This window comes from Salmo trutta, chromosome 1, assembly GCF_901001165.1.
Source record: "Salmo trutta chromosome 1, fSalTru1.1, whole genome shotgun sequence".
Taxonomy (NCBI): Eukaryota; Metazoa; Chordata; class Actinopteri; order Salmoniformes; family Salmonidae; genus Salmo; species Salmo trutta.
Window position 1 is genome coordinate 52,407,907 of NC_042957.1, and position 14,730 is coordinate 52,422,636.

Here is a 14,730-nt window from a genome sequence, read left to right on the forward strand (position 1 = left end):
TCAGGCTATTGATTGTGGCCAGTTCTTCAATGGCTGTGCGAGGTTCCTGGATGTTGGTGGGAACTGGAACAGGCTGTCTTACACATCGATCCAGAGCATCCCAAACATGCTCAATGGGTGACATGTCTGGTGAGTATGCAGGCCATGGAAGAACTGGGAAATTATCAGCCTCTAGGAATTGTGTACAGATCCTTGCGACATGGGGCCGTGCATTATTATGCTGAAACATGAGGTGATGGCGGCGGATGAATGGCACGACAATGGGCCTCAGGATCTCGTCACGTTATCTCTGTGCATTCAAATTGCCATTGATAAAAATGCAATTGTTTTCATTGTCCGTAGCTTATGACTGCCCATACCATAACCCCACCACCACTCTGTTCACAAAACATGGGACCAACACTTTGTTGCGTTTATAATTTTGTTCAGTATATATGTAATTCTATGCTCACCCTCCTTCTCTCCCTATAACAATATTTCATGAAGACAAGAAACCAATTGGGAGTGCTTCTTGATTTTACAATCTTAAGACTGAATCCTCCACAGGCTTTTCTGGCTGAGAGCGATAACAAATAAATTAACTGTGGTCTATCTACAGTAAGTGATTATTAATTATGCTATTTGATAGTCAAATAAAATGTGCCATTGGGTATTACAAATCACAGGGCATTTACAGGAAAAGTGGCTGTTTCATAGAACATGATTCATGTGGATTGTACACAATAAAAAAATATATATTTAATTTTAAAAGAATTGTCTCTCATATCATATAAAAAGAAAACCAAGTAGTGAGTTAATAATGGATTTATATTGCTGTCTAATTTCTCAGGGCAAGCCCTGTCCATGACCACTGCACTGTGTGAGGTTACCAGCCCTTCTCCATTGGAAAAAACGACAGCTGATCCCCCTATGAACATTTTATCCCCCCCAATGGACAATTACCCTGCCCACACCCAATGAACATTTATATTGATCATTGTCATGTTGTAAACATGTATGCATAATAATAATAATTGTTATTGTATTTTTTTTATTGTTTCATTCACACCTGCACTGCTGGAGCTCGGAGCTTAAGAATTTCACTGTACACTGCAACTACATCTGTGCATGTGACATGAAAAAAGAGAAAAAAAAGAGAATATAAAACATCCACCTCATGCAGCAACAAGTGTCTACTGACCGACCTTCAAGCCCTTTCAACTGGGGTGAACATTCCTGCTTCTCCTATGACAGTCCGTCTCTGTCTGTCCCTTCAGGGCATTTCTCACAGAATTACAATAAGTTCGAATTAGTTCAAAACTGGTGTTTCTTTCCATTCCGTCCCGCTGCCCCGGCCACGCAGTAGGGCACTATGCCCACGGTGGCCAGGGGCACAGTGGCACTCTTACAGAAGGACAGCAGGTAGAACAGAGCCCTGGTGTGGGCTGGTGGCCTGACTGAGTCCAGTAGGTGGAGCAGTAGCAGTGTGGCGCCAACGCATGCCAGCCTGTAGGTGGCGCCACCGCCTACTCTCCGGGCCTCGGCGTAGAGGGGCGAGTGCAAGCCCAAGCCCAGGCCTAACAGAGTGCCGGTGTTGCGCAGGAGGCTGGCAAAGGGTGTAGTGTCTATGTGGACCCATTGGGGCCGCTGGCACCAGCGCTGGGCCTTGTCCAGGGTCCAGAGCAGGTCCACCCCCAGGCCCCTGAGGCCCAGGTAAAGGCCCACAGCGAAGGAGAGCAGGGAGAGGGTGGTGTAGATGTAGCGCCTCAGGCTAGCCCTGTAGATCCAGTGGACCCGGTCAAAGGTCTCCGCCACTAGGATGCCTAGGAAAACAGACAGGCTTGTCAAAGAGAAGTTCTTTCCCAGCTTTCACTTGCATGTTCTCAATTGGGAAAACACCTAACAAAGGCGCCAGGGACCTAGTACCATACCTCGTTCAAAGACACCTAAATCTTTTGTCTTGCCCATTCACCCTCTGAATGGCACATATACACAACAGGGTAGGGTGTAGGATTTGATTTAGAATTCGGTATAAGAGTTGGGGCTCTCCACTGACCTGTGACGACCCCAGCGACAACCTGGTGAGGGAAGTGGGCAGCGATGAAAACCCTGGAGAGGCAGACACACACCTGCACACACCAGAAGACAGCCCACAGGGTCCCGCGGACACACCTGACACAAACACACACACACACACACGGGGAAGGACACACAGTCACCTACTTAGCAGCGTTGGATCATTCAATCTAGATAATTGTGTCTAGCGGATAAACTCTGATAAACAACATAGAATTTGTCCTCTTACCAGTTCTTGATGTGACCCCCATGTTCCTTGAGAAGGATGGCAAGGAGTGATGAGATCATAGCGTAGTAAACCCCTGCAGCACTCATGGCATGACCCGACGGACTTCCTGTGAGAGGAGAACTGCAGTCAAGTACAGTTTTGCTTGAAAAGAAATAGCGAACTGAATGGAATCCAACTGAATCGAACTGCACTCTCTACTCCTCTGTAAACTGGTCATCTCTGTATACCCGTCGCTAGACCCACTGGTTGATGCTTATTTATAAAACCCTCTTAGGCCTCACTCCCTCCTATCTGAGATATCTACTGCAGCCCTCATCCTCCACATACAACACCCGTTCTGCCAGTCACATTCTGTTAAAGGTCCCCAAAGTACACACATCTCTGGGTCACTCGTCTTTTCAGTTCGCTGCAGCTAGCGACTGGAACGAGCTGCAACAAAAACTCAAACTGGACAGTTTTATCTCGATCTCTTCATTCAAAGAGTCAATCATGTTCGCTCTTACTGACAGTTGTGGCTGCTTTGCGTGATGTATTGTTGTCTCTACCTTCTTGCCCTTTGTGCTGTTGTCTGCCCAAAAATGTTTGTACCCTGTTTTGTGCTGCTACCATGTTGTGCTTCTGCCATGTTGTGTTGCTACCATGCTGTGTTGTCATGTGTTGCTTCCATGCTATGTTGTTGTCTTAGGTCTCTCTTTATGTAGTGTTGTCTCTCTTGTCGTGATGTGTGTTTTGTTCTATATTTTTATTTAATTTATTTTTATTTGTAATCCCAGCCCCCGTCCCAGCAGGAGGCCTTTTGCCTTTTGGTAGGCCGTCATAATAAAGATGTAATTATTATTTTTTTGAATAATAAAATAATGGAATTTAATTTCATTTGAGTTGAAAATACTGCATGGATTCTCCAGAAGGGAAAGTGGTTTTGCCAGCAGCAGACAAACAGGCACTCACCTGGACTAGTCTCACAGGTCATAGGGAACTGCTCAATTTGTGGCGCTGATGAGTTTGCATAGTAAGGAGTCTCTTGAACCCACCAATAGGGACGCTCGCCAAACAGGATCCTGTGTAGACATGAGAGAGTAATATATAATGTATCACATATTGAATCCTCCTCTGTCTGGCAACATACGCCCTGGAGGGATCATCTGTTGGATCGTTCTCATAGCATTGTTAAAACATTCGGAACCTGCAGTATTTTCATCCTGGAAATATACTTATTATATTGTTATTCTTTATCTTAGCATCTAAGCACTGTGATTAGTATTAGTAGTCACCTACCATTTGAAGATAAGGTTGAGCCAGTCTCCCACTACAGCCACCCAGACCAGCTTGACCCCTACTGATTCCCGCAGGTGGAAACACACAGGGAAGAAGACAAAGAAGGTGTTCCGCAGGTCAGCTGCCATGGAAACAAACAGGAACCAGCTCTGAGTGTCCCTGTAGTGAGTCTGGAGGTATCGTGTGGTGCTAACCCCATAGGCGTGGACGGTGTCCATGGCTGCTCTCTAGTTCACTGTATCTGACAGTCACACTAACGTTAAGAACAGTCTTCGACAACTAGTCTATAGCTGCTGCTGTGTCTGATATCCTATGTCAGAAGAGCAGAGGTGTCTCCTGAGATGCCCGCTGGCAGTACCATAGTTCTGTGTATTGTCCGATAAAGTCAAGAGGTAGTGGTGTGAGGTCTCTGTGCAGCCCTTGTAGTGTGTGCTGCTTGTCTGTCCAGTGCCCGCCGGTCACCGCTGCTATCCCTTTTATACCCTTGTGAACACCTGGTCACTCCACCATGCCTGATCTTTGAACTGGAGAGAGTGAGGAGGGAAAAGAACTGGACAAACATTACATCATGACTGACTGCACTGCAGCCAGCTGGTCAGTGCATCACCATGGGGACTACCTGTGGTGTGGTATTGCTGGAAGACCCCCCCCCCCCCCCACATGCACGCACGTACACACGCACCAGTGGTGGCAGGTGGGAGGAGCTATAGGAGGACGGGCTCATTGTAATGGCTGGAACGGAATCGATGGAACGGTACCAAACACATCAAACATATGGAAACCACATGCTTGACTCCGTTCCATTAATTCCATTCCAGCCATTACAATGAGCCCGTCCTCCTATTGCTCCTCCCACCAGCCTCCACTGAAAGACATATGCATGCACACATACTCATCACCACCGTCACGTGTCATGCATGTGCAGGGGCTGCTCCTCCAGTTATCGCTCCCTGCCCTTTTGAGAGCTCAGAGTGAGTAGATACCAGATGAAGTAAATGTGAGGTGTTCTTTTTCCCCCGGTGCCTGATTTCTCTCTTATGGGGCTGGTGGAGTTGAACAATAACAAGAGTATGGGTTCAATATAAGCGCCAATGAATCGCTGACGGATTTCTCCTTTCAAGAGTTCAATATCCCTCAATGTCTCATTGATCCATCATTCTTATTTCATTCAATGACTGCTTTAAACTACATGTACTCTCTAAGGGTTCCAAAAGGGTTCTTTGGCTGTCCCCATAGGAGAACCCTTTTTGGTTCCACGTAGAACACTTTTGGGTTCCATGTAGAATCCTCTGTGGAAAGGGTCCTACTTGGAACCCAAAAGGGTTCTACCTGGAACCAAAAAGGGTTCTCCTATGGGGACAGCAGAAGAACTCTTTTAGGTTCTAGATAGCTCCTTTTTTTCTAAGAGTGTATGGTTAACCATGTTAAGAAAGAGGACTTTTCCAGGACATACTACTTAGCATGTGTTACTGAAGGCCAAATGAGAAGGGGAAAAAAGAGGACAATATGGAAAAACCCACGCTGGACAGGCACGTCGAGCTAGCGATGGAAAAGAGTGTAGCCTCGTTTAGTGAGGGTAGGCATGGAGGGAAGAGGAGGGGAGGAGGACAGGGTCTGTTTTTACTTCTAGCTGAGTGTTCCCAGCCACCAACCTCCAACCAGCACAAGTTTCCAAGGTGATATGTTATCTGGCCGTGGCCGGCTGACAGACATTAGGCCTGTTCCTTGCCTGCTGCTGCTGTTGTTTGCTCCACAAACCATAATCTTCCCCAGGGAGCTAAAAATAACACTAGCATGGTTCCACTGTGCAGCCCACCACACGTACACACACATGCTACAATTCCCCTTTCATGTCCATCCCCCACCCCTCCAACTGCACTAATGGAGCGGATGGCTTTCCCTTGAGAAACACGTTCAGGGAGGGGGGAGACAAGTGAACGTGTGTGTGGGGTGGGGAGGGAAACCAGGTGAGAGATGCATGATCTAAGTGTGTTTTGTTGAACTCTTCCCTGATGGTATAATAGGATACATTTTTGTGATATTTATTCATGTAACATTTGTAAATCCATTACAAACCTATTGATATTTTCTAGCCAGCCAAGGGACTGCTACTGGTGTGAGAGGGGAGAAAGTTGTTATTTGCAACTCAAGGAGGCCATTAACTGTGGTTGATCTCTGCTATGCAACATGTCACTGTGAAGATGTTTACTCAGTCAAGAGCCTCTTGTTTATGTCTACACATATACGTCTGTGATTAACAAGGCAATTGTCTTAATTGTGCCATGTTGATTACCAGAGTGCTATAACCAGGCTTAATAAACAGAGTTAAAACAGAGGTTAAACCAGGCACTCCATCACCAATAATACCCTTGCCATAGACCACATCACCAACACCACTGCCCTGCACACCAAAGTACCATCTGTCCCAGTGGACTGTGCTGATAAACTAGAGAAAAACACACAGTTGTCCAAATATTGAATGTTCAGCCAATGGTTGTCTGCTTTGTATGGAGATCAGGCCTCTGAGCTGTGGCTGTTTGGGACTGTGAGTTATGACCAAACCAGGTCTATTAGTTAATGATTACAGACATCCCCAACACATTCATCACAAGTGTGAGGATGCATAATGCATTAGAGAGGAAACCTGTGCAGTTCACCATGCGTCCATTACATTGTCTAGTGTTGCTGTTGTTCACCACGTTATAAAAGGAGGATAATGGTCTACTGGAGACTTTTAGCACCAGGGAATCACAAGGCTCAGACTTTTGCGGAAATAATGCATTGACGTCAATGGGAGATTTTTGTGAAAGTTATCCTTGCAGATCACATGGCAGGATTCCTCCCTGAGTTTCTGGACTCTGTCAGCATCCTCTTTCTGTCACAGGGGTCGTTGAAAGGGGACCAAGGCGCAGCGTGTAAAGTGCTCATTTTTCTTTTTATTAATGATAACACTTCAACAAAATAACAAAACGACAGCCAACAGTTCCGTCAGGTACGTAGACAAAACGGAAAACAACTACCCACAAACCTCAAAGGAAAACAGGCTGCCTAAGTCTGGCTTCCAATCAGAGACAACGAAAGACACCTGCCTCTGATTGGAAACCATACCCGGCCAAAACCTGGAAAACAAAACATAGAAATAGAATACTAGAAAAACCCCACATATAAACAGAAAACCCAAAACCACCCAACACAACCACCTGTCACGCCCTGACCGCTCTACTATGGCAAATGACCTCTTACAAGGGTCAGGATGTGACACTTTCATCAGTTGGAGAGGCTTACCTTCAAGGAAGTTCCAAAGGGAAGTCAAATACTGGGGTCTCACACCATGCATAGGCCTAGATTTAATTTCATTTATGGTTCATTTTAAGAGGGACGGGTACAAGCACATTGAAATATTGAATAAACAATAATCTGATGTGCTGCATCAGATAGATTAGCGTATTAAAATAGCATCACTGTGTTTACACAATACAATTTAGCCATACAGTTGAGGTTTTGTTTATAAAGTCATCTGGTCTGTTCAGCATTTATACATCTGTTATAGAAGTTGTTATTGAAAGAGAAACTAGACTAATTAATGACTACAGGATCAAAGGAAGTGTTGTACTATACTATCATGAACCTCAACTTATAGGCAACTTTCCATCTATTGCCCTTGAGAATAGACAGATGAAGCCATAGCATGTGACACCCATGTTGCTCTCGATGTCTCGCCAGGCAGTCTGCCAAGAGAATCCAAACGATAAACAGTCTTGTTATAACAGTAAAGTTCTTTATAGAAACTTCCAACATACTTTCCCAAGTCAGTTCAGACTCCTCACAGTATGCCCTGAACCAAGAGACCCTGACATTGAGTATTTTTTGCTAGATTTTCTTGCTGCCATAAAGAAACAAAAATTCCCATGGTTGAAGTTACCTAATAGTTGTGCACGGGTCTTTCATTATGAAATGAAACTCAAACTCAAATGAACTCAGGTAAATCGCTAAAGATGGGTGGTTTTATCTGGCCAGCATTTGATCTAATGTTGTATAGAAATATGTTATCTTTCTATGTAGGCTATAGGCTATCCTGTGTATATTCCTCTATTCAAGTCTTCTTACTGCTTAGTCTAAGTCTAGTAATCTTGGTGCAGACTTTTCAACTCCAAGGGAGTGACTCTCCGAATGAAGGTGCCTCTGGAGAGACTGACAACCAGTCTTTGGTCTACCTCTGAGATCAGTGTGTGGGGGTTCTTACCAGTAACTGGAGCAGTCTACTGGTCATGACTCATGACCGTTATATGGTTAGTGGAGCAGGAAGGTCACAGGGCGAGGACCTTCGGGGGGACCAGCACAAGGCAGCTGAGAGTTTGAATCCAGTGGAAAATGTCCCTGACATTAACACAGATGCAGTTATCTCCTCTTTATTTAGGGGGGGATGTGGTTGCTGTGTCAGGATTCAAGTTAGGAATGTGACAAATGAAGTTCCATCGCTTTCTACTGAGTGTTTATTTTCTTGTTTTAACCAAGCTAGCCTGCAGGCATTAATTAGAATGGAGGACAAACCAAAGTTTCCTTAGTGTCTGACTGAAGTCATGCGAACCCAGATGTGGTAATCTCTATAGGAACGTTTTCTCTGACACCACAAACTCCAGTGTTGATTCAATGTATCCATTCCCCTCACAGCTCTAACACTTTAACATCTGGTCTGTAACTGAATGTCTACACAGTCTGAGTGGAATTTATTGAAAGTGGGAGTAGACATGTGGGAGTAGACATGTGGGAGTAGACATGTGTGTATGTGTGTGTGTGTGTGTGTGTGTGTGTGTGTGTGTGTGTGTGCGTGCGTGCGTGCGTGCGTGCGTGCGTGCGTGTGTATTTACGATGGCCAGGGAGGGCAGGTCATTTTCAGGTCACCTTTTGTAAGGATTGGACGCTGCGCCAAGATATGTTACAAAATCTGTGGGTTATCCAAGGGAGGAAATTACAGCCTCACAATGGCCTTAAAAAATGCCAAAATCTTGTGCAACAAACCCCCCAGAAATGCATGTTTACAGGAAATAAATTGCAGTGCTGTTTAAATTTCTTACCCTATTGTACTATGAAAAAAAAATGTAAGATAATTCTTATCCAGGCTGTATCACAACCGGCCGTGATTGGGAGTTCCATAGGGTGGAGCACAGTTGGCCCAGTGTCGTCCGAGTTTGGCCGGTGTAGGCCGTCATTGTAAATAAGAATTTGTTCTTAACTGACTTGCCTAGTTAAATAAAGGTTTAAAAAATATTTTCAATGTATTAAAATGCATTACAACAACAACTTCCGTTCCCATGAAGTGAGGAGGGGTGGGGAGTTCATTCACCCACTTTGATCTGGTCTCTGCAGACACCATGGGGAGTAGAAAGACTGAAAAAACAGGAAACAGCTGAGGTCCAGCCCATTTTAAACAAATATTTAAATTTTTATTGGGAGAGACAACTAGACAGATTCTTTCTTATGTGTAAGGTAAAAACATAAACAAAACAATCAACGGAGAGTTCCAGCATCCTCATACAGAGAGTGGTCAGACAAAAGTGAATTGAAAAGCCTCAGTGCAGTGATAAAGTATTCAAATGAGCAGATATAAACCTATACTGTATTGAGTTGAATATATACAGTGAGTGTACCATTCAGAGGGTGAATGGGCAAGACAAAAGATTTAAGTGCTGTTGAACAGGGTATGATAGCAGGTGCCAGGCACACTGGCGCGAGTGTGTCAAGAACGGCAACGCCGCTGGATTTTTCCACTCTCAACAGTTTCCCGTGTGTATCAAGAATGGTCCACCACCCAAAAGACATCCAGCCAACTTGACACAACTGTGGGAAGTATTGGAGTCAATTTCAGACAGCATCCCTGTGGAACACTTTTGACAACTTGTAGAGTCCATGCCAAGTTAGAAATCCAATGTCGTTTCTTAATTATTTAAAATGTTGTCTTGGGAAAGTTTCACATTTTCATAAGTGTTTTAGTGTTTAGCGCAGAGCACACTCAGGATTGGGACTGGGGACTTTTTTTTTCACTCTTCAAACTTCATGGTCCCTTCAAACCCACTGTAGGTGAAGGGTTCAATGACTGGGCTGCATGCGTCTTCAGCCAAGCAGGCCATCTTGTTATTTTCACAGTTTCCCTCTGACCCTGGGCTGATGTACACCCCGTCTGGAGAGTGAATAGACGGGTCCTCATCAAAGTAGTTATGTGGTCTCAGGATCACTCCGCCTCCATTTCCAATGGTAACTGTGTTGGGGATGTCCTCAGCGTGAGGAATGTGGAGGAAGCCGGTGGTTACCCAGGCAACCAGGTCCTAGACGAAAAAGCACTAATTTGGTGACTACCAAACCTTCATTTATCAATGACCTGAAAATGTGCAAGTCTCAAGAGAGAGTGGTAAAATATATGTAAGGACAATGGCACATTAGATCAAAAACACACCTGGTTCTCAATGCTCTCGTCATCCTCAATGTACTTGCTGAAGTCCACTGCTGGTGTCCACATGTTGTTCTGACTGTACAGGCTACTGCTGGTCTGCTCTGAGTCTTTGTGCTTAGTGATGGCCACTTTATACCTGTCAAATAAAATAACAAAAGTTGGTCAAACTGCTTTGCCTTTGGTCTACCTGTAACCTGTGTTTTAGGAATTAGGACCTTCCTTAGGAGGAGAGAGGAGGGAGCCTCACCTAGCCCAAGACATGGACTTCTCCTCTGGCTCCGTCTCTGGAAGGCTGTCACCGGTGAAGCTGACCACCTGGAGGCGGTAGGAGCGTTGGTGGCCCCAGCGGTTGGTGCGGTTGCTGGCGATGTGAAGGTAGCGTGGCGTCTTGGTGTCGTAGCGGAGAGCAGCCTCCTTCTCGGTCTTTAGCTGGGCCTCCACCAGCTGAGGAACCATGGCATAGCGCTCCGGCATCCAGGGTAAAGACACATTCATAAACTTCATGTCCTTGGTCTGGAATACATTCTCAACCCCTGTGGTACAGAAACCCAATTCAAAATTCTAATTATTGGATCATGCTATAATCCTATCATTGAAATGAAAGATAACTCGCAGAGACACGTCCAGCACCAATGTAACAAACTGGGGTTAAAACCAGGTCTTCAGTGGCCACAAGGCATTTAAAACATTTATAACTGTGCTTGACCTTTCATCGGTTCATACTAGGCCAAAGGCATTGTTCACACTTACCCAACACGTCTAGGTCAACTTTGAAGTTGATGAAATGAGTGTGGATGTTCCCAATAGTATTTTCTGCCACCTGGTGTCCGTATTTGAGATTACCATCAACATTGAAAGATGACGATATGTATCCAGTGGCATGCACTTTGGTCTCAACAGAGCCGCTCTGGTAAAAAATAAAGTCCCACAGGTAGTCATAGTTACCTATGGCCGTAATGGTCCTAAAAACTAAGGCACTGTTAACCATGCCTCCATAACTATTGCTGAAAAAGTCAGAGAAGTGTCTTCTGAGAGGACGGCCTGTATTGTGCTCAAAAAGGCAAATTGAATTCCTGAATCTATGAGGTGCACTGACGTCAATGTATCGGAAAGTGTCGATGTAGGTTGCCGAGTACGGACAATCCACGCCTCGAACGAGCTCGTGCGCAAAGCGCCCTATTCCGATACTAGAGTCCAAAAACTTAGTCAGAATCATGCCGGGTGTGATGGAACCATAAACTGACATTGCCTCTTGAACACTAACCTCATAAGCTATCCTCTCCCCCTTAAAACGAATGTCAAAAACTCTCATACCGGTGAGGGAACTCAGACCAAACGCAAAACTCCATTCGAGATACATAACATGATTATTCTTGACACTGAAGCGTTTACCTTGCGCGTAAAACTGCTGAGGGCTTAAACCGGTGGGTTTACTTTTAGGTTTGAGTGATGCATAGTTCTGGACAGGTTTATACACAATTTTAGTCACTGTCCCGGCATCATATTGTTTTATAAGATCCTCCACACTGTCGAAGTACTGTCCGTTATAAAGTAATCTCTTCACACTCCAAAGAGACGCGTTGGTGCTTTCGTGATTGATTAAAACTTCCAAACCTACAGGGTGGATGTACATCCCACTCAAATCCCGAAAGAAAGATATCCATGTCTGTCTCTCTCCCGATTTGACACCCCGAGGCATGCCTTCGAAACTATTCAGGGTTTTCTCTTTACTGACATCAAAACTTTCTTTCACAATTTTACCAAGTTTTGTAAATACCTCCTCATTAATAAACTTGAAAATAAGTACATATTCACCAATGGTGACCGTACGCGCATTGATGGGCAACTCTTCTTTATACCTCTCAACCGTGACATCGCGGTGGTAAGTCGGGTTGGGGAGAGGTCCCACCACATATTCCTTAATGTGCCCCAGGGTGCCATAGAAAACCACCGCAGTAGCCTCTCTCACCGGCTTGGGTTTATTGTTATCTAGGTAGCCAAGCGCATCTGCTTTCCTTGGCAACAACACTTCAATTAAGAAGAGAAAATTCCCTGAAGGCTTTGTAAACGCATTGACAGAAATATCCAAGTCTTTTTGATTACTCATATAGTCGCGGACTTGGAGATATTCCTCGGCGGACAGGTCAGCAAACACCACGCTGCGTTCATTGTGTTTGCCCTTGAAAGCATGATGCGGCTTCAAGGAGCATTTGGGCAGCCTACCTGAGTAAAGACATACGATGACAATATTCGCTATTACTGAGATCAGGCCAAAGAGTATCAATATCCATTTAACTAATGAAGTCATTCTCAAAACCACCATCTAAACACCATGGGGTGTTCTGGATAGAGAAGGCGATTGCGAGGAGCATAGAATAAGATTAGGCGCGCAAGTGAATTTGGGATGAGCCACACCCGTCCGTCCCTCGTCCCACCCCCATGCAGCACCCTCAAGAAATTCAAAGTTCTCCCATACTTTGAATAAAGTTATGCAATTGCCGGGATTTAATCCAATAGTTTTTTGGATAAACGCCAACATTCCCTCTGCGTAAAGTGTATTTTACGCACATACTGTGGAAAGGGCTGTGCGTTCCTGTCAAATAAATACATGTTCAAGGGACTTCGTTATGTTGATATATTTTTGACAGATATTTTTATTTGTACATGTAGGCCTAGATTAAATTAAATGTGTAACTATTTTTACACAAAATGTGGTTTGCAAGAGCATCGTCTTCTTGAAGTTGAAATACACTATAATGGTTATTTTAGTTGGGAAGCCTCTATAAACCAGGCATCATACGCAGACAAAACAACTGATGGTGTTGCTTTTGTTGTTTTTCACTAGCCTGGGTCTCACTGCACTGTCGAAGTGAAAAAACACCGTCTTGATTTGTCTGTTGTCTCCCGCCGTGTTTCCTGGACCCTGGTGGGAAGAGTTTTCCGTTTCGGAACGAAGCCAACATTCTCTTCCCAACATTTGATGTAAGTGGAAAGCCACAAGTCTTGGCAGCCTTCCGAAAGTCCTCAGTTTGAAGTAGGTTTATAGTGTATGGCGCTCCTCACTTTTTCTTTCTGAGGCAAGCCGTAAAAGGAGCTCTCTTATTCCAACCAACACAGCTATAACTCTTACTTGCAACATCCATTTTTGGATATAGGCTATACATGAATGATATAGCCTATACCCATTGATTCTTGAAGAATAGGCTAAGTTATAAATGCCTCATGAGCTAGTTCAACTGTCGTAGACCTACCCCATCAGAACCCAAAATATAAGCTTGTTTTACACCAATGTTTGTAAACAATGTAGGCCTAAATGTAAACGAACAATGTATACCCTCAAAACATGGCTAGCAGAGACAACTTTGTATTAGCAACTGATAATTATGTGCTTATATGGTATTAAAGTTAAGGGACATCACCCTGGGCAGTGTGAACCATAGTAGGGGATAACAATGGCAAACAACATCTTGACAACTGAGTGTGTTACTTGCAAATTACTGTAAGTGTATACTCCAGGTTGCAATCCTTATTAAACAAACTAACCTCTGATCAAATAAGTTTCCTGTGGTCTCTTGTATGAACATAGGGCAGAAATCCCTTACAACTGTTTGCATCTGAGTGATTGAAGCAGGGAGGACAGGGCATGGCTGGGGTCCCTGATGATCATCTTGGCCTTCCTGCGACACCTGGTGTTGTAGGTGTCCTGTAGGGCAGGCGGTGTGCACCCAATGGTGAATTTGACTGCACGTATCACTCTCTGAAGCGCCTTACGGTCCGTGGCGGGGGAGTTGCTGTAAGTGATGCAGCCCGACAGTATGCTCTCGATGATGCACCTGTAGAACACTGTGGAGGGCCCTTCGGTACAGGCTGAATTTCTTCTGCATCCTGAGGTTGAAGAGTCGCTGTCGTGCCTTCTTCACGTGTCCGTGTGGTTAGACCATTTCAGCTTCTCTGAGATGTGTACACCAAGGAAGTTTAAGTTATTGACTGTCTCCACGGCGGCCCCGTTGATGAGAGTGGGGGCGTGTCCAGCCTGGTTCCTCCTGAAGTCCACAATCAGCTCCTTTGTTTTTCTAACATTGAGGGAGAGGTTGTTTACCTGGCACTACGCCGTCAGAGTGCCTTCCTCCTACCTGTAAACTGTCTCGTCGTTGTTAGTAATCAGGCCTACTACTGTCGTGTTGTCAGCAAACTTGATGATGGAGTTGGAACTGTGTGAGGCCACGCAGTCGTGTGTATACAGGGAATACAGAAGGGGACCGAGGACGCACCCTTGTGGGGCCCCTGTGTTGAGAATCAGTGTCGACAAGGTAATGTTGCCTACCTTCACCACCTGGGGGTGTCCCGTCAGGAGGCCAAGGACCCAGTTGCATAGGGAGGAGTTCAGACCCAGGGCTGTGAGCTTTGTAATGAGCTTATAGGGCACTATGGTATTGAAGACCGAACTGTAGTAGGTGAACAGCATCCTCACATATGCATTCCTTTTGTCCAGGTGGCTAAGGGCAGTGTGCAGTGCAATGGCGATTGAGTTGTCCGTGGATCTGTCAGGGCGGTAGGCGAATTGGAGAGAGTTTATTGTGTCAGGGAGGGAGGTGATATGGTCTTTGACTAGCATCTTTAAGTACTTCATGATAACAGAAGTGAGTGCTACTGGTCGGTAGTCATTCAGTTCAGTTACTTTCCCTTTCTTGGGCACAGGGATGATAGTGGACATCTTGAAGGT

At 45.0% G+C, this 14,730-nt stretch overlaps 2 protein-coding genes across 2 annotated transcripts; both read right to left on the reverse strand.

The window, feature by feature from the left end:
- Positions 1-997: 997 nt before the first annotated feature.
- LOC115199519 (glucose-6-phosphatase) lies at positions 998-4,152 on the reverse strand. Its single transcript, XM_029761901.1, has 5 exons — positions 3,560-4,152; positions 3,233-3,342; positions 2,285-2,390; positions 2,036-2,151; positions 998-1,802 (listed from the first exon to the last, which is right to left on the reverse strand). Exons 1-5 carry the CDS (start codon positions 3,775-3,777, stop codon positions 1,294-1,296), a joined length of 1,059 nt encoding a protein of 352 aa, XP_029617761.1. The 5' UTR covers positions 3,778-4,152; the 3' UTR covers positions 998-1,293.
- Positions 4,153-8,978: 4,826 nt separating this feature from the next.
- On the reverse strand, positions 8,979-12,399 carry LOC115199550 (primary amine oxidase, liver isozyme-like). The gene is made up of 4 exons (XM_029761902.1): positions 10,758-12,399; positions 10,255-10,540; positions 10,011-10,143; positions 8,979-9,882 (listed from the first exon to the last, which is right to left on the reverse strand). Exons 1-4 carry the CDS (start codon positions 12,328-12,330, stop codon positions 9,598-9,600), a joined length of 2,277 nt encoding a protein of 758 aa, XP_029617762.1. The 5' UTR covers positions 12,331-12,399; the 3' UTR covers positions 8,979-9,597.
- Positions 12,400-14,730: the final 2,331 nt, after the last annotated feature.

Coding starts and splice junctions, on each gene's coding strand:
- LOC115199519 (XM_029761901.1), bottom strand. CDS start 3,777: ATGGACACCGTCCACGCCTATGGGGTTAGCACCACACGATACCTCCAG. Junction 2,391..3,232: donor GACCTGTGAGACTAGTCCAG/GTGAGTGCCTGT, acceptor CTCCTCTCACAG/GAAGTCCGTCGGGTCATGCC. Junction 2,152..2,284: donor GGGGGTCACATCAAGAACTG/GTAAGAGGACAA, acceptor TGTTTGTGTCAG/GTGTGTCCGCGGGACCCTGT.
- LOC115199550 (XM_029761902.1), bottom strand. CDS start 12,330: ATGGTGGTTTTGAGAATGACTTCATTAGTTAAATGGATATTGATACTC. Junction 10,144..10,254: donor AAGTCCATGTCTTGGGCTAG/GTGAGGCTCCCT, acceptor TTTATTTGACAG/GTATAAAGTGGCCATCACTA. Junction 9,883..10,010: donor ACGAGAGCATTGAGAACCAG/GTGTGTTTTTGA, acceptor TTTTTCGTCTAG/GACCTGGTTGCCTGGGTAAC.